Source organism: Diplotaxodon limnothrissa, linkage group LG9 (assembly GCF_057381915.1).
Source record: "Diplotaxodon limnothrissa isolate DT_005_m linkage group LG9, D_limnothrissa_male_GT1.1, whole genome shotgun sequence".
Taxonomy (NCBI): domain Eukaryota; kingdom Metazoa; phylum Chordata; class Actinopteri; order Cichliformes; family Cichlidae; genus Diplotaxodon; species Diplotaxodon limnothrissa.
Window position 1 is genome coordinate 10213794 of NC_140604.1, and position 22434 is coordinate 10236227.

A 22434-nucleotide genomic window follows, 5' to 3' on the forward strand; every position below is an offset into this window, starting at 1 on the left:
TTTTTTCACCCACTTTCCTCAGCTTTGTGCAATATCTAAATATTTTTACAGAAAGATATTGAGTATGTCATCCTTGTTAGAAACGGTTGTGCTGATATGTGGGCGTCTGCAGGCTAATGCAAAAATAAATATCAAGTAGTTGTAAAATAAGTAAAGCATTACAGTCCAGAATTTGCAGAGTCATGCACCATTATTAACTTATTTTTCCATTTTTGCTGTCATGAAATTCTAGCCACACACAAGGCCCATTAAGTCAAGACAAAGTTACCTGTCCTAACCAGTTCCATTATTTTTTACCAATTTCCCTCATGTCAGTGAGGCGCCCCAAACCAACACAACACTGACATTTACCCATGATCCCTTGTTGACTGTTAGGGATTCAGAAAGAGCACCCAGAGCTATGAATCAAATGTCAGCCGAGGCGCTATGGTGGAAGCGTATCAATATCTGATGATGTATGGCTGGCTCTAGGGCCCTTTTGGCCACAGCAGCACCCACAGCCATGATGCAGAGTCTGGTCCACACTTAGTCATCACCAGCAGAGGGAAGGCCTCTGGATAAATGACTCCTTCAGAAGCAAATGGACTCGCCACAATGCAAAAGAAAATACAGCTGCATAAGTTAAACAGTCTTGCTCTCAGTCATCAAACTTGTTCTGCTTCAGACACAAACAAAGGCAGACAAAGGGAGCTGATATTTATTTCCAGTGCGTGCCCTGCTACACTCCATTCAATGGTTCAGCGTTGCTGCGCCGAAGCACGTGATGTTTTTCGTCACTCGAGTCAGCATGTTGTTGTATTTATGTAAATTAGTAAGTTTTGTATTGCTATTAGCAGCACATTGTACCCTTGACAGAACATTATGTTAGACATTGCTTGACAGGGGGGACAGACAAGCCTCTGAAAGCACCAGTGTTTCCCCTCGTCTTCGCCTCTAATCTCCAAGCCAAGAGGAAAAGCGGCGCTTGGCAACAGATGTTCACGGGCACCGTTCAAAGGGTGGCGCTGAGGTTTGAAGTCTCGCTGATTGCCAGGGTCGAGACCACCAAAAAAAGCCACAGCGGTATCTTCAAGAGCAGCAGAGATGGAGGCGCGGCCGCCGCGTCTGGGCTGAGGCCGACACAATCGGCCACCCTTTGGAGGGAGCCATCGCAGTGCTTCAGAGGAGCCATTCCACTCTTTTAAGACATGAAAGCCAATTCTAGAGTCTCCCTTCCCTCTGAAACGTTTTAACGCCGTTGCTGCAGTCTCTCCACCTGTCGAAAAAGCAAACAGTTTTCCTGGATTTATTATTTCTGTGGCTTCGCTCTGTCTGGCATAAAATATTACTGATTCCAGACAGAAAAGCTCTGTTGGGAGATGGAGAATAGAGTTGGACTGATAAATCCGTGAGCTGACACGTCATATCAATATATGACTTTTATTAAAAAAGTCAGTGTCCCACACCTCTGTTACGATAGAGTCCATCTCTGACCACAGCAGGTGAATATTATTTTGCTGTGATTATTTTCTTCTATCAGATATGTGGCTTCAGAGATGCTCCTAGTGGGCGAAGGTCATATTAACAGAGAGTGAAGCCTGCACTGCTCCTCAGCCTGGTTTTTAATCCACATTTGTCTAAATGCTGATTCACAAAGGCATGAAGAGAACGGCCATTTTTGCTGACTTCATCAAGGATCTCCCTCCAGGTTTCCAGCCAGGTGTATTTGTTGCATTTGACATAATCACCCTGCAGCAGGTCAGCTGACATAAATATCCATGCCAGTTTGTTATGTGTCTGAGGCTGTGATTTGCTTTTTCCTTAGCTGAAGAGCTGCATTGAGCTTCTGCACTGATTGGCACTTAGAGCCAAACAAAGGTGCATCAGTGAAATATGCTAGACTGAAATAAATCTGTATTGTCCCTTAAATTTAACAAAAAATAGGTTGTAGATACAAACAGCATCAGGGAGCATTAAGAGGTAGGGCTGTTCGATATGACGATATATCGGATGACGATATGAAAACATCTATCGTTTCATATTATACGCTATCGTTTCGCGTTACAAAATAAACTGTTTACGGCAATATTTTTTCATCGTTTTGATGGTCACTGTAGTGGCTGTATTAATTTCTTAAAGTTCTCTCTTTCTCTTATATTTAAAATAGCCACACTTTTACGCATTTTAGCAGCAGTGACGGTAAAACCATCACGTGGCTCCGCCGTCTGCATGTATATTTTCGAACTGCATTGTTGCTGATGTCTGATTGTTAGCAGACATTCCAGCATATGATTGCCAAGGTAACCCTCAAATGTATTTACCACTTAGTTGCTTTAACTGCTAAACTCAATTTTTCAGCAAAATTTGCCAGTGGGTATTGCTCCCATCATCACCTGAAGTCTCTGAATTTCAGTGACATTCAAAGGTCTGGAGTCGCCACGTCGCCACTTGACACTTCCCCCAACAAAGTTGAGTATAAAGTTTTCCTCCTGGTGCTCTGAGTCGACGTCACTTCAGTTCTGAAAACAAAGTAAGAGCTGAAGACTTGATACAGATGAAATTTGAATACTTTTCCCAACAGGAACAGCAACATAGTCTAGCTTAGCTTTATAGCATTACGTCACCTGTGGTGTGTAACCAGCGCCTCAAACGGCATTGTTCTGTAAATATACTTCCTATAGTTTGTGCATTTTAGTCCACAGTTAAACGTGGAAGAGAGTAATTTTTTCACCCTCAGTGGTCAGCCTCTTGGCTAGTATCAGAAGAGGAAAGAGCACAAATAAGCTTCAGCTAGCAAAAGAGTATGGAAAGGTCGATGCTAGCAAGCTAGCTAACAGCACCAGGTTTTCATCAAGTACTGACATTGTGGATGTTGTTTGGTGTTTATGTGTAAAAAAAAATTTGCATCTTTAGTATAAAAGTTTATAAATGGTCACATAATGCAGTGGTTTGTGCAAAAGTCTAATGTTGGATCGTTTTTTCTGGGGATTTGAGGTAATGGGACTGTGTCAAACTTCACACATTACGTGAATTAAATGTATCGCGTACTACATGTAGGTTTAATAATGGAAGTATCCGTATTGTGGAATATGACGTCTTATTTGAATACGTTAAAAGCTTTTCAATGCTAGGAAAGGAATCCTGTAATTTTAGCTCCCAACATTTAGCCCTAGTTGTTGTACAGATCTTTCTGATTCATTCTCTCAGTCGAAACACAGCAGCAATTAACCCAGAAGTCTCTTACACATGAAGTCCCTCAGGATTAATAACTATTGATTTTTTTAAGTGACAGTTGCAATTGGTAAGCGCTTAATTGAGATTGTGACTGCAAAGTGTCTCTGGGGCAGTAGACTGTCCACTGCTGCTTCCGTTATTCGTTACTACACACATATAAAACTTGGAGCAAAGAGGTCGCTCTCTCTCCGTCTCTCTCTCCGTCTCTCTGTTAAATCATGGGCAAATTAATGGGAGTTGTGTGAACAGCCCTCGGGGGCCTCTGGAGTGGCTTCCTCCTCCTCCATCCTCCCTTAGTCAACAATGTACTGTAGATGATAGACTCTTGTTAAATCCTCATGGCTGACCCTCTCATTTCCTCCTCCGTCTCCATACAGAATCTTTTCCTCTCTCTCTCCACCCTTCTCTCCATCTCTCTCGGGGGTGGGTCATGTTATCTTTTCACAGGAGTCCCTCTGCTGGCCTTTGGTGCATAATGTATAAAGCCGCTGGTGTGTGTTTTACACTGTGCCTGACATTATTAAGTCGTTTTAGGCATATCGCTGCTTTTATCTCCAGCGTGGAGGTTAATCAGAGGGGATTTATACCGAGACGACTTAGGCGCGCTCCATCTGTTGTCACCGTGAACCTTTTATTTATTTCTTTTTTCTCTTGCTCCCTGTGATCTCCTCTGCCCTGTGCATATTTTAAAGACAAATTCAGGAAGAGCATGTTAACTCGTCTGTGAGCTGTAAGGTGAAACAGAAGTGCCATAAAATATCTGTCAAACACCACAAAGGTCTTTTTGAGGCATTAAGACTCTGAAAATGCGACATAATTGCATGTAAAGTTTTCTTCTGAGGTTTATTACTGTAATCTAACCAAATGAATAAGCGTAATTAATGTAATTAAGCTGTGATGTGAATTATTATATAGAAAGGTTTTAGATTGTGGCAGATGCTAACCCACATTTGCAAGACTTAGGCTTTCGTTTTTTTTATCAGGCACACTCTGCTGCTGTTTATTCATTATTTGTTGCTGCTTGTACCTCTCTGCTCACCACATAGGGTAATTTAAATGACAGGAGAGAAACAATTCTCCATGACCATCGCTGAACTGTAAAATCACCACAGACTGCAGTTTTGTTTTGTCAACTTTCACCTGCCCTCTTCCTTCTCTTCATCAGTAATTACTAATAACTGGATACAAAATGAGACGGTGCATGTTCTCCCGCTACCTGTCCACAGTCCAAGGACATGTATGTCAGGTTAACTGGATGGTTAAGTGGAAGATAATGAATAAACTGATACAAAGCGGTTAATATTCATACCAAATTGTGGCATTTCAGGGGCAGAAAGACAAAGATTTATAGGATGAAAAAAAGAAGGAATTTCTTATTTAAAAAATAAATAAATAATATGTTCAGTACATGCACATGCATTATAATCAAGTGTATGTTGAATTTTCTCAAGTCTTGAGTCTGATTTCGTGATTATCCTTTACATAAAGACATTTCTATAAGCTGATGCAGTAAAGGTAACAGCATCATCTCACTCTTTGGTTGCACAGAAGAGGAAATAACTATTTAGAAAGTGCTGGTTTAAAAAAAAACAAAGCTTATTGAGGGACCTGGCAACCATTGTTTCCAGATTACAACCACACAAAACATAGAGCCACAGATGGGCCGAGCCCTGATAGCATCTATGTTGTATCTGGCTGAGCTTGTTTGATCAGATGAAGAGAATTAAGATTGATAATGAGTTTCAGAGACAGTCGTGCGTAGCATCTGCCCTTGTTGGTTATGATTCAGTAGCTTCAGCTCGATCTGGCTTGAATGCTGGGGTTTCATTTCCCAAATTAATGTTTGGATTTAGGCTTAAGTGCATTAGTAACTTTGAACAGATGTAACCAATCAGGAGACATATGAAGTTTAGCTTTTACCAAAGGTTGGAAAACACTATTTAATTTTATGACAACATGACAAACTTGTTGGGAGTTTGAAGGGTGAACATGTGTATTCAGCTCAATTCAGCTTTATAGCACTAAATCACAACAACAGGTGCTTGAGGACCTTGTAGATGAGGATATTCTTTTAGAAGCAGGAAAAGCCTTGTTCTGACATGCAGTGTTTTAAAACGATGACAGTGCTTGAAATGCTGTCCAGAAATGACCAAGTGACAAGCTGCTGTAGCTGTGACTCTAAGATGATTCAAGTTCCTGAGTGTCAAAATCGCACAGTTGCTTATTGGTGCTTGGCCTGAGATGGGCGATTGTGTCTCTGCTTGGACTGAAATATATTTTATATTTCCATAGTGGGATTTAGTCTCTGGGGACCAGAAGATGGTGAGATCGTTTTAAGAACATATGAAGATGACCTCCTTGTGGAGCTCAAGGTCATTAGGATTCATCAGGACATTGAATGTTTGTACCAAATTTAATGGCAATCCATCCAGTAGCTGTCAGAATACTTCACTCTGAATATCAGAGGGAGTCAGCAGGATAACTTCCCTGCCTCTGCAAATGTCTGTGTCCATCAAGTATGTTCTTAAAATATATAAATAATTGTTTGATATGTGTGTGTGGTGGTGCTTGGCAGGGTTAACTAAAGTCACTAGGATATAAACCCTAGGGACCATGAGAAACTTTAAAAAATCCCGAAAAGCCAAAAAAAAGACACCGTTCACATCAAACTGTACATCAACTGTACACATTTTCCTCTGGGCAGCAGTGCTGTTAATGCATCTGGATCTAGCATCTAGCCTTCTTTTATCTACAGTGGAACCAGATGGCACTTTCCTAATACATAAAAAATGCTGCAATAGTGTCTCTTTATTAAAAGGCACTTATTCCTGCACAGTGATAAGGTTTATTGTTGTAGTTCAGTAGAAATAAAACAGTTACTCATTGATGCTCTTCACAGGGTGTGTGCATGATTTCTGCAGAGATCTCTACAACCAATACCTCCCAACCTAGCCAGGTAAATGAAGAGCGCTGTAGGCCAGATCAAATTTGTTGGGGTTTTTTTGGTGGAATGAACTGTCCCTTTAAGACTGGATCCACATGGACATTTGTTTCATCCAGTGATCTGTCGGCATCCAAAGTGGCGGACCATCCAGTAAATCCACAGGCTTACGTTATCGTCCTCAGAGCCACGCCGGGTCTGTGGCTAAAAATCCCATTGTACATATATTCTAAGTGGTCGCTTGCCCTTGTCGTGAATTTGGCTGTACAGGAGGGATGGATCGTTACACTGTAACACAGGGATTGATTGCAGCCCCAAGTGGAGAACATCAAAGCCATAATGAAACACTTCTATGTTTAGCATCATTTCTAGAAAGCGGTGCCCTTGTTTTTTTGGATGAGGTTATCATTTTTGTGGTAGCTCATCCTTGACTCTGATCCTTGCCACATGCACCAAGCTCGTCGTCGTGGTTCCCACCTTTTCAAGCCTAATGAGGAATCTCTGCTTGAGCTCTGCTTTGCTGCTGGAAACCTGTGGTGCAGCATTGCATCTTCCCCCTATCTCTCACCCACACCGGGGAAAGACGGAGAGGAGCGCTGTGGCAAAGACAGATCAAATGCACCATCTCTGTCATTCTCTCTCACTCTCTCTGGTGCTCCTTCATCTGCCTTTGTTCTCTCTTGCTAACATCAAGCATGTGGTTTGAAAGGGAAAAAGCCTCTTGTTATGATGACGACGGCCGCATGGTGCAGCCCAGCTGCCTGATCTGACTGACAAGGCCCCGCTGTTCAGGCAGAAAGTTTGACACACACACAAAGTGAAATCTGTTCCATGGGCTGCAGGGCCATCTGGCCATAGCGCAGGAAAAGGTTAGATCTGGTTAGAGGCGAGGTGCAAAAGTGTTTCACAGCGTTCCCCAAATTTTACACAGTTCAAGTCCTGCAGGTTGCACTTTGTCGCTGTCACGTGGCACAACCACATCTCTCACTGTCATCAAAAGGCAAGACAGCAGAGCGACCGCTGAAAGGAGACATATGAGTTTTGTTTTGATTTTCCTCTTATGATACAGATCGAGAGGCCAGCAAGAGAAGGAGCAGAAAGATTTAGGAGCGAGAGCGATGCTTTACATCATATGGAGAACAAACAAGAGGGAAATCTGTCTCACCGTGAGAAGTCGGGCTTTTTTGAGAACCTAAAAAGCCCCCAGAGGCAGCGTTTCCGCCAAATGAATAGATATCCATTTTCAAAAGCCTCATGCTCGGCGGCAGGCGAGGGATGGGGAGAAGGGAGGCAGGGCTGATGGTGGAGGCACAGGGTGTGTGGGTGGTGGTGGTGGAGGTGGGCAGGGGGGATATCTAGGCAGAGGGCAGACACTATTAAAACTCAGGAGAATGAATTGTTAAATACCTCTATAAAGAAATATAAGACATGGCCCCATTTTTATGCAGCCTGGGCTGCTCTGCAGGCGGGTGATAAGGTGTGAGGGTGGTGGGTTGAAGTGTGTGTGTGTGTGTGTGTGTGTGTGTGTGTGTGTGTGTGTGTGTGTGTGTGTGTGTGTGTGTGTGTGTGTTACCCCGAGGGTGGGGTAAAAATCATGCAGTGATGTTCATGGAGGAGTGACACACATGGACACACACACACACACATCATGGCTGCTTCAGTTTCACCAGATTAACTGAGGATGTGCAGAAACATACGGGCAGCGTTACCGAGGGCCTTAAACACAATCACTGATGAAGCTGGAGTTTCCCGTCAGTATTTCCATTTGGGGGCCGTAGTGCTAAACAATAAATGACACAGTTGAACTTTTTTTTTCCTGTCGCGCACACACAGGCACACACGCCATCGCCCCTGCCAGCACGCGCAGACTTCTAGGTCAAGCAGCAGTGGAGAAAAATTTCCTGTTGACATTTTGTGTTTCTGGCACAATATTGACTTCAGAGGAAAGGCAGCAGGAGGACTGTTGGTGAATTTCCACATTACCTTGGAGGAAGACGCCAAACTGTTTACGTGCACGAACAGACGGGGGGCGGTGAGGGGTGAATGGTTGGATGGACAGATAAAAAATATGACAGCAGTGTATTGAAAATTCTTACCTACAGACCAGAGACCTGCAGATATGCTTCTTACTGTTGTCTCAGTGTCTTTGTTTTGGTTGTGTGACTTAAGAAAGCTGTGATAAATAATCTTTTGACAGTAAGAGTTTAAATGCATTCACGTCAAATGATGTAGCACTACAGGGAGTGCAGAATTATTAGGCAAATGAGTATTTTGTCCACATCATCCTCTTCATGCATGTTGTCTTACTCCAAGCTGTATAGGCTCGAAAGCCTACTACCAATTAAGCATATTAGGTGATGTGCATCTCTGTAATGAGAAGGGGTGTGGTCTAATGACATCAACACCCTATATCAGGTGTGCATAATTATTAGGCAACGTCCTTTCCTTTGGCAAAATGGGTCAAAAGAAGGACTTGACAGGCTCAGAAAAGTCAAAAATAGTGAGATATCTTGCAGAGGGATGCAGCAGTCTCAAAATTGTAAAGCTTCTGAAGCGTGATCATCGAACAATCAAGCGTTTCATTCAAAATAGTCAACAGGGTCGCAAGAAGCGTGTGGAAAAACCAAGGCGCAAAATAACTGCCCATGAACTGAGAAAAGTCAAGCGTGCAGCTGCCAAGATGCCACTTGCCACCAGTTTGGCCATATTTCAGAGCTGCAACATCACTGGAGTGCCCAAAAGCACAAGGTGTGCAATACTCAGAGACATGGCCAAGGTAAGAAAGGCTGAAAGACGACCACCACTGAACAAGACACACAAGCTGAAACGTCAAGACTGGGCCAAGAAATATCTCAAGACTGATTTTTCTAAAGTTTTATGGACTGATGAAATGAGAGTGAGTCTTGATGGGCCAGATGGATGGGCCCGTGGCTGGATTGGTAAAGGGCAGAGAGCTCCAGTCCGACTCAGACGCCAGCAAGGTGGAGGTGGAGTACTGGTTTGGGCTGGTATCATCAAAGATGAGCTTGTGGGGCCTTTTCGGGTCGAGGATGGAGTCAAGCTCAACTCCCAGTCCTACTGCCAGTTTCTGGAAGACACCTTCTTCAAGCAGTGGTACAGGAAGAAGTCTGCATCCTTCAAGAAAAACATGATTTTCATGCAGGACAATGCTCCATCACACGCGTCCAAGTACTCCACAGCGTGGCTGGCAAGAAAGGGTATAAAAGAAGAAAAACTAATGACATGGCCACCTTGTTCACCTGATCTGAACCCCATTGAGAACCTGTGGTCCATCATCAAATGTGAGATTTACAAGGAGGGAAAACAGTACACCTCTCTGAACAGTGTCTGGGAGGCTGTGGTTGCTGCTGCACACAATGTTGATGGTGAACAGATCAAAACACTGACAGAATCCATGGATGGCAGGCTTTTGAGTGTCCTTGCAAAGAAAGGTGGTTATATTGGTCGCTGATTTGTTTTTGTTTTGTTTTCGAATGTCAGAAATGTATATTTGTGAATGTGGAGATGTTCTATTGGTTTCACTGGTAAAAATAAATAATTGAAATGGGTATATATTTGTTTTTGTTAAGTTGCCTAATAATTATGCACAGTAATAGTCACCTGCACACACAGATATCCCCCTAAAATAGCTAAAACTAAAAACAAACTAAAAACTACTTCCAAAAACATTCAGCTTTGATATTAATGAGTTTTTTGGGTTCATTGAGAACATGGTTGTTGTTCAATAATAAAATTATTCCTCAAAAATACAACTTGCCTAATAATTCTGCACTCCCTGTGTATTGCACTGAATTATTACACCGTTATGTTACTGTTTATGCTTTATCTGTAGCATGCTTCTTGTTTCCAACCAAACAGCAGCTAGCTAGTTAGCAGAGGGGTACTTTTATCTTTAGCTGCTAGATTCTAACTGAAGAGACGATTGGTTGCTTGAATGCTGATGTTGTAGTCATGAGGAATATGCACCACAGTTGGTCGTATATCTGGCTACAGTATTTTTACAGGGATCCATGCTAAGAGGAGATGGCGGTTAATTACTTCTTGCTTTAAAATTTGATTTCTAAAAGCAGATTTTTTTTTATGGAAACAAGATAAATAAAGTTGAAATGATTGTGTTTTTCCATGTGTTGTTGTTTTTTCTTTAGCCCATTCAAAAACACCCATAACTGGGCCCTAACTCCCAAACGGATGCTCCCATATCTCCCACATAGACAGCATCAAATCTATTTTGATGTCTCAACATGAACATTTTCAACATTTCACTCTTGATGTTTTGAAGCCAGCTATAAAGCAACTTATCAATCGGTGGTTTTTAGCAAATGAGCATGAAACTTATTAGTTATATTTACATCAGAGGCTCAACGTTTTACCTGAAATGTGTGTCTGAGCCTATAAACTCATAAGGAAAGTCTATACAGAGAACAAGTCCAAGGTAGGACTTAAACAGTCTTTTTAAGTCTTTCCAACCACAACTATCGCCCCCTGGTGGCTATTAAAAGAATGTAGGTTTAGGCACTTTTGCACTGGGTGCACTTTTCAGACCACGTCCATCTTTTGCACTGTCCGTGGCCCTTTTTGATGAGTTTCAAGTTTGATGAATAATATGTTAAATAATCGCGTTCTCAGTTCTGACCAGAATAATTGCTTTAAACAGCAGAGGCAGAACTACATTTTTGTATATAACCACCTACAAATATGTAGAATCACATGTATTTAAGCATGTCAGTGCTTGACTGGTTGCTAGAGGGTTGCCAAATGTTGCTAACTGATGTAGTTACAAACAGGCTTGAGTGCGACTTGGATTTCAGTCAGACCAGACAGAGTCAGAGGTCACTGTTTCTTTCTAATTTTGCTTTAATTTTGCTAATTTCAGCTCCCCCTGATTCGAGCTGATTGTGATATTACGGCAGTAAATTTCATCGTGCGCAGCTGCAGATGTTACTAAATAACCGCCGTTGCTTGTTTTCTCCACCCTCGGGATGCCCGGAGGAATTGCCAAGTAAATTGGTCAGAACTAATGCGGCAAAGACACCAGGTGGGCTGAGCAACACAACAGCCACTACAGCAGTTTCCTGAGGTGCATTCAGAGTGCAGTTTATATCAGTTACCTGAGACAGAGTTTGAATACCAAATTCCCAAACGTAGCTGTAGAGGAGCGGCGCTAACCTTGATGTTGATCCGAAAGCAAGCCAGCCGGTCCTCCTTCTCGCTGTGCGGCAGGCCGATGTTCTCCCTGACCGAGGAGTGAGATCCTTGGCCCCGTTTTTCTGCCACATTAGGCCCACACTAAAGGTGGCACTCAACTCCCCCACTGAGGAATGAGTGTGCGTATATGAGTGTGTGTATGTGTGTGTCAATGTGAGGGAAATGATAGGGGGACACCGTACAGACAGAGGTATGTATTTAGATATTTGATAATATAAACAGAGAAAAGAGAATGCAGGAAGGGAGCTGAGGCCTTTTTTTCTTTTCAGTCGGGTGATGCAGATTAGGTTCATGATTATGCTGTTTCCATGTGGAAATTATAGGTTCTGAATCACAGTCGGCACATCACTGCCCTCTATCACAGACCAACCTGAGAGACAGAGTTAGCAGGAGGAGGAAAAAGGAAGAGAGGAAAGGAATGAAAAAGCAAGGAGGTAAAAAGATGAGACAAGAATGAGGAAAGACGACTCGACAGAGAGAGAGAGTGACAGAGATGAGAGGAGAGAGAGTTAAAGGAGAGGTGGAGGAGGAGGAAGAAGCAGGAGGGAGGGACAAAAAGCTGGGCTGTTTGCCAGGGTCTATTCCACCTTTGCTCTCCGGGCCTTTCCGAGCTGCCACGTTCTCTCACCTCTGTAATGTCATCAATGAAAAGGCCTTTAGGAGGGATGGAGGACTTGACTCTGGGTTCAGAATGTGCCCGACACCAGCTGACGCTGCCAAGCCAAGCAGGATTCTGTTCAAATTAATTGGATGTCACTTTCAGGAGCAAGAACCAAGGCAGGGTTTTTTTTCCCCACAGGTTTTGTTACTGCGTGTAGAATCAGAACATTTTGCAGGACTCGTGGCAGAGCGAGGATGGTTTTCTCTTGGTAATCTTCTACATACTAGGGATTATTTTAACTGTGGAATTTTAATTATAAACTCAGAATAAATTGACAGAAATGTTGCCAAATATTACAAAATTATCATTAAATTTCCTTGTCTTTGGGCAAAAATCTATGTGATTTATATTTTTGCTGGTTTTACTCGACATTTAATGAATAACAACTATCCACACTTTGCTCTAACTTTGTGTTTTTTAAAGGACAACATCCACATTTTATAGAAGGCAAAGCAAATGACTGGGTAACAAAAACAATTGAGGCTCTTTGTGTTCATATGAAATTATATGTTTAGTTAATTTTTCAAGCATATTATTAAAAAAAACAAAGCAACACATTGTTACCAGGTTGTTCTTTATTTCTTTATTGCTGTAGAAACTTGTTATTCTGACATGTGAGATTTATGCTTTTTATTTTACACCCTCTACAGGTCATTCACTACACAACAGGTGTTCCACCCGTTACAGGTATCAAATTTAGACTGTCAGTGTCAGGTTTACTAAACAGGACAAAATAGCTTGTTAGCAGCACTCCCAAATAACGCTCGTAGGTGCGATTATCTTTACGGGCGATTAATAAATTTACACAAATTATGTGTTTGTTAGTTGTTACACATTATTATGTCTTTTGCAAAAGTGGTGGAAGAGTAAACTAAAAACAGAATTTCACTGTCACCGCGTAACATCTAACAGGTTTTAATGGAGTCATTCATTCGTCCCTCCTTTGTAAACTTTGATGGTTTTACAGCAACAGCTGTTAATATTGTTGTACAGTTAATATAGTTATAATTGTAGATATTCGTAACTATGTAACTATATGGTTATAGTTATTCATATTAACGATAAAGTGAAAGAAAAAGACTGAGTGTCCAAGTCCATGTGCTGTGCTAACATAAAAAGACATTAGTGAGTATCAGCTGTTTCCTATTAACAACAGCACAAAAGGTTGGATTTTTTTTAACAGGGAAACTAATTACTGTTATTCCACACATGCTGCAGGTCACTGAGTAGGGCTGTGCGTATTAAAGGTGCAGACTGTTAGTTTAAAAATGGATTAAAGCTACTTACAGTAAATGTGTCTGTTTAAGACCTTGAAAAATGATCTGAAGCGACTGATAAAATGAAGAAAGTGAAGAAATCTCCTCTATAGCTTTATGCTGTGATGTAGAGCAGCTGTCCTCAACCTTTTTTGCACCACGGACCGGTTTATGTCTGACAATATTTTCACGAACCGGCTTTTAAGGTGTCACGGATAAATACAACAAAATAAAACCAGTACCGGTACCAAAAAAGAAGAAGATTTATTCATAACACACGGGAAAAGACCCAGGGAAACCGAGTTAACGATAAAAATGATTTTAAAAAAAATAACGATAAAAACCGATAAAAACCCTGAAAACCATAAATTTTACCCCTGAGCCTCAACTCTCGCGGTTGGGGAGCGCTGTTGTAGAGAGATGAACTGAAGCTGGGGTATGGCAAAGCTGCTTGTACCAGAGCAAAGCTGTTGTTCTGGTCAGTCTGTATTCCTGTTATTTATGGCCGCAGGCTCTGGATAGCGACCTCAAGAATAAGGCTACGTTCACACTGCAGGCGAAAGCGCATCAAATCCGACTTTTTTGACCCTATGCAACAATATATCCGATCATGGTGTGACAGTGTGAACAGCACAAATCCGATATTTTCAAATCCGACCTGGGTCACTTTCGTATGTGGTACTGAATCCAATACATATCTGATGTTTCAGAAAGCGACTGCTTTATATATATGTCGCATTAAATCCGTCTTTTACGTCACTGACACAAGACAGACGCCAATTATAAGCGCCTGAGAAGATATCGTGAACGCTTCCTGGCCATCCCGTGTAGATGTCAGTGAAACTGTTGGGAAGACAACGTGAACATTTTATTTGTACTGTATAATCTGTAGATTCTGCAACTATCCTTTGAAGCACCGCTCCTCTAAAACAGCAATAAGGATAATTATTAGGCCATATGTAAATAACAAAATGACTTTATAACTTAAAGCAAAATTGGGAAACGTAAAGTCCGAAACAAGTCTTTATATTAACGGCCATCAGTCAAACAATACTGTTTGGTCTGTGTCTAAACAAAGAGCGCTGTGTGTGACGTCATCTTTTGTGCATGCGGGTTCACACTAGAGCGCGTTTGCTGTCACATTTTATTTGTAGTGTGAACAAGCAGACATAAAAATCGGATTTGATCAAAAAATCGGAATTGCAGCCTAAGATCCCAGACTAGAGCCACTACTCCTCCACATCAGGAGCCAGCTGAGGTGGTTCAAGTATCTGGGTAGGATGCCTCCTAGGTGAGGTGTTTCCAGCATGTCCTAATGGGAGGAGGACATGCAAACCCAGGACACACTGAAGGGATTACATCTCTCAGCTGACTTGGGAATGGCTTGGTGTCCCCTCATCAGCTGGGGTGGGTGGCTGGGGAGAAGAAGGGCTGCCCTGTAGATCAGACCCGGATAAGCAACAGAAAATGGTTGGATATCTATCAGAATGTGGATGCTACCCTTGCTATGTGTTTGTCCAACATGAAAGAAAGGCCAGAGATGTTATTCTTCTTTTTTAACGACTCTATAATTCTGACCTTCTGCTGCTCGTGTTGTAAACCAAGCAGTTGTGTTGGCTGAAACTCTTGGCAAACGGCCATGATGGAGTCCAGAAGATGCCAGTTTTCTTTTGGACTGGAGGCACAGTCCAAAATGTTGTGCAGTTGTTCCAGTAGATCATCATGAGGGTTGACTGTGTGCAATATTTGGCAGTGCAGACTGTCTAGAGTAATATAAGATGAATTGTAAATGCACTGGCACTTTTCTACTCGAGCACTCAAAGGTCTTTATACAGCATGTCTTATTCGAATGTCTTCTAACATACACATGTGTTCATACTCCAATGAATGCATCAGAGACCAATTTGGGGTTAGTATCTTGCCTAAGGATACTTAGGATACATGCAGGAGCAGCCAGGGATCCAAGCACCAACCTCTGGATAGGTACAGTACCTCCTTGCACCTTTAAAACTGTCTTGAATTGAAAAAAGAGGCATTTTTGTATACCTGTTTATTCACTTCTGACACATGTAAAACATTATTGTCATAGTCCATGTCCCAAACTGTTTATTTGGTTTTGAGCTGTCTCGTGAAGAGTTTCTTGGCTTTAAAATGTCTTTTGGCATGACAAAACAAAATATGCCTTATAACTATATTTCAGAGGTGAATCTGGAATGAGGATGTTTACTGATCATTGCCGCTGACCGTAAAACCGAAAACTGGCAGCAATGCCGAGTAACAGTGAAGTGTTAGCCAAGCATCAAGTAAATAGTGGTAGAGGAAATGTGTCTTTTCTTGTCTTCGTTGCCTGTTGTTAAAAATAAGGAGACTCGCCTCAGTTTTGACCTGTCACCCAACCGTTAGCTGAGAACCTCTGTGCTAAGTTATTGACCGTGATGACTTTTCACTGCTCCTTCCTGTTCTACTCGCCGAAAAAGCTTCGGGCTGACACCGGTGTCAAAGCACCAATATGCCCGTGTCCATACATACACACCTGTCACGGCGAGTGAGAGGAGCCGTGTGGAGGAAATGAAGGGGGATCCAAACGCAGGCAGTAGTGGAGAGGTGAAGGTGGTTTATTGAACACAAAATGAGGACAAACAGCAAATGGAGCTTGAACTAAACTATACAGGGAAACAGCTAAACTATAGCGCAGAAACCAGAACATGAACATGAAGCAGGGCGAGCAGAAGCAGACGATGGTTAACAGCAGGGTGAACACACGAGCGAGACACGGTGGTTACACAGACGGACCAGCAACTACAATGACGGAGGACACGACTTAAATACACACAGAGAAACACGGGAATTACACACAGGTGGTGGACACAGCTGGGAATAATCCGTAAGACGAGACAGAGGTAAAACTGAACACTCACATAAGACGCAGACCTTCACAATAAAACATCACACGCAGGCTCGACATAGAGAGACAGACAGGAAATGACATATGAAACTAAGCCCACATCTTAAACCCAGACAAACAGAAACATGGAACTCTCATAATAGACATCATATTCATCACCATAACACGACAAGAGAACAAGAACACAATCCCTGATGCAAACTTAAATCAAAACACAATAAACTCAAAATACTGGGTCCAACGGACCCAGAACCGTGACAGTACCCCCCCTCAAAGGGCTGGCTCCCGACAGCCCCAAACAAAAAGCACAAGCACCAAGCCAGGGCGGGCGGAGGGGGCCCAGGAAGGAGGGCCCGAAACACAAAAAACCAGGAGCACGAGAGTCCAGAACCAAAACACGACTGTTCACTAGTCCATAACACAGTCAGGGGGCCGACCATGCACACAGCAATGGCGGCGATGGGCAAACAGTTCTGGGGACCGACCGTGCACACGGCAACGGCGGCGACGGGCAAACAGTTCTGGAGGCCGACCACTTGGAAGGTAGTGGCGGCCACCGAGCAGGTCCGGAGGACGGCCGCGATGCCAGCGGCAGCGACGAACTCTTTCCGGAGGCCGTCCCCGAAGGCCATGATGCCATCTTAGAGGCCCGGAAAACGGCCGGCAGAGGCGAGGCAGAACGGGTCGAGCTGGCTCCGACGGCGGTGTGGCAACCGCAGGATCAGACGAGGCGGGACCAGACGAAGGCGGAGCCGAGGCCGGACCAGACGAGACTGAAGACACGGAGGCCGGACCAGACGAAGGCGGAGCCGAGGCCGGACCAGACGAGACTGAAGACACGGAGGCCGGACCAGACGAAGCTGAAGACACGGAGGCCGGACCAGACGAAGCTGAAGACACGGAGGCCGGACCAGGCGAGACCGAGGTTGAAGCGGAGGCCGGACCAGGCGTGGATGACGGCAGCGGGACGGCTGCGGAACCTGACGGCAGCGACGCTGCAGGAGGTGATGTGGAGATGTGCTGGCTGGGTCCTCCAGGACCGTCAGCAGGTGTGAGGATGTGCTGGTTGGGTCCTCCAGGACCCTCAGCTAACGAGGCGTGGTGCTGGGTGGGCTCCTCGGGCCCTCCAGCAGACGACACTTGAGGCTGGCTGGGTTCTCCTAAACCCCCAGCAGAAGACACTTGAGGCTGGCTGGGTTCTCCTGAACCCCCAGCAGACGACACTTGAGGCTGGCCGGGCTCCTCAGGCCCTCCAGCCGACGAGGCAGGACGCTGGCTGGGTTCACCTGAACCCCCAGCTAACATGACTTGAGACTGGACGGGCTCCTCAGGCCCTCCAGTGAAAGCAGTCTCTGAAGCAGCAGGTACGGAGACCTCTGCCAGTGTGGACACTGGCTGGGACTGAGCAGCACCGTGGCTAGACTCAGGCAGCAACAGTGGGATACAGTCCTCAGAGGGCTGGAAGTGTTCCCCAATACACTCAGCAGAGGACTGAGGCGGACGGGTGAACTCACTTGAGCTCTCAGGGGGTGCTGAGAGCCGAGACTGTTCAGGTGAGTTCTCCGGTGAGGCTGCTGGTGCTGGTGTCTTGACCTCTAGGGGTCCAGAGTTGGCTGGTGACTGACACCCAGCCTCTGGGGAGGCCCTAGAGGGAGCAACTGTCTCTGAGATGGCCAGCTTAAGTGAACCAGCTAAAGTTTGTATGAAGTGTGTTCCCTGCTTGTGATGAGGCTTCGAGGATGATGGCTGGGTTAATGAGTGGGCAGACAGCTGAACTGGTGGCAACAGAGCTATAGGCAGTGAAGCGGCTACAGACTGAACTGAGGGCAGCTGGGCTACAGACTGAACTGAGGGCAGCTGGGCTACAGACTGAACTGAGGGCAGCTGGGCTACAGACTGAGGTGAAAGTAAGGATGGAACAATATGGTCAGAAAAACCAGTTTCAGAAAGGTTTATAGCTTTCCCTGAAGGAACTGACAGAGACAAGAAAGCTTCCCTGACACTTAAATTCCCTATGTTCGTAGTGCTAGGCTCAGCTACTCCGGGCATGGGAACAACAGCGTGAACATAGTCATTAGCACGAAAAGTCGGCTCAACAAAGGCAGTCTTAGGAGCAATGGTCATGGGTGAGACGGAGAAATCCTTATCATGTTTAGAGGAGACACAAAAAATAGCTCCAGAAGAAATAGACCTAGCATCTGGGTAAAAAGGAACAAAAAGAGTGTCTGCTTCACCCACCACAGCCGACTGTTTTGACATCCTGAAGTCCGGCTGTGGGGTGCCGCGCCGGTGACGCGAACGTCGCTTCCTCCCTGCCGACTGCTCCGGCGGGCCGGGCAAAACCTCCGGCGGGCCGGGCAAAACCTCCGGCGGGCCGGGCAAAACCTCCGGCAGGAGAAGCTGACGTGACTGTTCCGGGGCGGCCGTAGTCCGCTGCTGCTGGACAAAGTCTGTGGATTCCCGAGCTCGCACCACCCCCCGGGCTTTATGCAGGTTGCAGATTAAGCCTGAAACTCCCTTAAGCTGGCAGAGGTAGGGATTTCCTTCCAGGATTGCCTCGATGGCTTTTAACCCCACCACTCTTGCCCTTGCGTTGGTGGTGTGGGTTACCCAGTCCATCAGGCGTCGGATGCGTGCGAGGTCGCTCTCTCCAGACAAAGCTGCTGGATCCATCTCGTGGCTGGTCCGTACTGTCACGGCGAGTGAGAGGAGCCGTGTGGAGGAAATGAAGGGGGATCCAAACGCAGGCAGTAGTGGAGAGGTGAAGGTGGTTTATTGAACACAAAATGAGGACAAACAGCAAATGGAGCTCGAACTAAACTATACAGGGAAACAGCTAAACTATAGCGCAGAAACCAGAACATGAACATGAAGCAGGGCGAGCAGAAGCAGACGATGGTTAACAGCAGGGTGAACACACGAGCGAGACACGGTGGTTACACAGACGGACCAGCAACTACAATGACGGAGGACACGACTTAAATACACACAGAGAAACACGGGAATTACACACAGGTGGTGGACACAGCTGGGAATAATCCGTAAGATGAGACAGAGGTAAAACTGAACACTCACATAAGACGCAGACCTTCACAATAAAACATCACACGCAGGCTCGACATAGAGAGACAGACAGGAAATGACATATGAAACTAAGCCCACATCTTAAACCCAGACAAACAGAAACATGGAACTCTCATAATAGACATCATATTCATCACCATAACACGACAAGAGAACAAGAACACAATCCCTGATGCAAACTTAAATCAAAACACAATAAACTCAAAATACTGGGTCCAACGGACCCAGAACCGTGACAACACCCACACGCCACCCACCGCAACACAAGCTGTGAGCACCTCCACCGCCAGTTCCTACTGTGAGAGTATTTCACAGCCTTGACGAGGGCTATAATGTGCAATATGCTCATTCATTTGCTCTCCTCGCCTTTTTTTCTGTTTGCCCTTAATCTCTCTGCTCCTCTCTTACTCTGTACGTCTGTTACTGTGGCATCTGTTGATGTCCTTTTAGCCACTGCGGGCTTCAATCTGTCCAAAAGGCCCACTCCACTGCCACTCTGTTGCCATCTTCCAGTGATCCGTTTGCGCTCTACAGTTGGCGTGGAGACTGCTTGGAGACTAAGCCCTTAATTACTACTCGAGTAAAGAGCATTAAAAATTCCAAAGGGTGCGAAAACTGTGCCCATGTCTCGGCAAACATCTGGTGAACAGTGTGGATTTAGTGGATGTCTGGTGAGAAGTGTTGAGTCGGAGGTGGAGGGGCAAATGTACATAGAGAGCACAGTTTTATTTCATACTTTGCATTTTATCTCCAGTAAATCAGCATGTGTAATGTCGGTCAGACCGAGAAGCAAAAACAGCAAGTTTTTAGAGGCGCTCCAAATGGCAGATGGTGGAGGAAATGAGAACTGAAAAATGGTGTCCAGCACGATCGTGCACTCCAGTGAAGTCAGACAGGAAACAATGGGGTCTGGGACAAGTGGCTTTTATTTTGGGATATGCTGGCAGAAACGATAATGAGTACATGACAGCATATAGCCAACTCTTCTGCTGTTAAAGTTAATGGCTGCTCAATGAAAACTTTACATTTGCATCACAATTGCAACACTGCTTTGTCAGATCATGTAAGCGGGAAGGTTAAGTAGGGAAGAGCTTAACAAAATGTGCATGTTGTGTCTCTTTAACAACCAGACGAGGATATACAGATTAAATGCATCATCTAAGATCTAAAACACTCATGGCTATCAGGTATCATTGATTTAATAATACTGTGTGTAGAGCTTTCCAGCTGAAACCTTTCAATAATAATCAAGTTGCTGTGTGCTACTGTTGGAAATCTTTTTTTTATACCGATGCCTCGAGCATTTCGATGATCTCTATGCACTCATAGCTAAACAGGTAAGTTGGCTTTTAGGATAATCTCCCTAAACCTCACTCTGTTTACCTGAACAGGTTAACCAAGTGCAGCAAATTTAAACCCGGGTAGTCGGTCTCCACAGATTGTGTCCAGTAGAAATTAAGGGAGCGATTGTGTTTTTCAGGACTTTGCTGATTCAATATTCCACTTGGTGAGGGAGAAGTACCGGTCGCTGGTGGGCGGCTGCAGTCCTGTGCACGCTCGGCACAAATCCCTGGCAGGCATCGTAATGACCCGAGGTATGGCAAATTTCATTGACTTTTATATATCACTTTGAATTATTGAAGTGGTGCAATATAAATTGAGACAGTAAGGTGGGGGGGGGGGGGGGGGGGAGTGAGTGAGTGAGTGAAGGAGGGAGAACAAGGAAGAGATGGGGAAGGGACTGTCTGTAGGTTGAGAAAGAAATGACAAACTGAGGGTGGGAAGAGGGAGAAAGTTTCCACTCCATGCTGTACCTTGCACCCTTACATGAGAGTATACCTTCCTGATGAATTATTGACTGCTTAGAATCTCTGAGGAGAATGAGACATGGTAGTGAGTGTCAGTCATCCTCACTGCATACTGGACTTTCAGTGCTCATGGAGCTTTGACAGGAGTTCCAGATGTCACAGTGGGAATTTTAACTAGATCACCTTAATCTGAAACCTGACGGAGTGACTCAGTGAAGGAACAGTAAGTAGGAGGAGGCTTCAATCTGCTTTTCTCCTAAAGTGTGAAACAATGAGTTCCATTTCTAGACATTTACATGACTACATCTTTGTCTTACAGGAGTGCTGTTTGTTGTAGTCGATCGGGGCCTCCCACACACAGACGTGTGTTATTTCTGCTTCAGCATATTCCACACGCACTCCACATCACTTATAATAATTCTATAGAGTTGCATGGCACACATCCACGCCAGGATGATCTCGCATTAAGTTTATACGAAGTAAGCTGTCAGGTTTCTAAATCTGTTTTTTATAAGCAGGGGTGCACAAAAGTGGTTCGCAGGTGCGCATTCGCTGTCAAAATAAAAGATGCTCACCACATTAGAAGTTGCAACGCGCGTTTGCGTACATAAGATTCTCTGGAGGAGGACAGACATTTGTTTAGAACTTAAAGATGTCGAAGAAGCAAGCTCCTTTAAGCAATTACTTTGGTGTTCCTCCACCTCCAAAGAAATGTCAGAAGAAGTCCGAACCGCAAAAGAAGCGCGTGTTCTCGGAAAAGTGGTTGCAGGAAGTGAGCTGGCTTCAAACAAATGATGAACGCACAGAGATGTGGTGCAGAATATGCCGTGAAAATCCCACTCTAGCGGACAAAAACACTGCCTTTTATATGTACGCAAACGCACGTTGCAACTTCATATCTGGCGCATGTCTTTTATTTTAACAGCAAATGCGCACCTGCGGACCACTTATGTGCACCCCTGTTTATAAGAGAAACTATAACTGCGTTACATAAATGTAAGGTTAATCGCACCAAAGACCTTTGTCTTGAACGTTCCTAGCTGTTATCTGATGGTGTGCATTTCTGCTGTTAGCTTGTGTGTCATTGTCTGTTACTGAAAATTGTTGTTGGGATATGCTAGCTTTAGCTGTTAGCTGTTGCTGTTAAGGCCCCATTTCATTTATGCTAACCTTGTTAGCATTATTCTTACAAGGTTAGTATTCTCCTGAACAGTAGGTGTCTCCACTCAGACTAAACCTCCACATCCTCCACACAGGAGGAGAAGTCGTTAAAACCCGTCAAAACTCAGCAGCAGCACAACAACTACCACCTGTGGCTTGTGACCAATGTTCCCTCTAAG

The 22434-nt window shown here is 44.4% G+C and overlaps 1 protein-coding gene across 2 annotated transcripts in view; it reads left to right on the forward strand.

Moving 5' to 3' along the window:
• Positions 1 to 22434, forward strand: part of adarb2 (adenosine deaminase RNA specific B2 (inactive)) — a 240458-nt gene that overhangs the window by 176196 nt on the left and 41828 nt on the right. For both annotated transcript variants that reach the window (XM_085362625.1, XM_085362626.1), the window contains one exon: positions 20767 to 20881. In XM_085362625.1, the coding sequence (XP_085218751.1) occupies positions 20767 to 20881 (115 nt within the window). The remainder of the gene's footprint in view (positions 1 to 20766; positions 20882 to 22434) is intronic.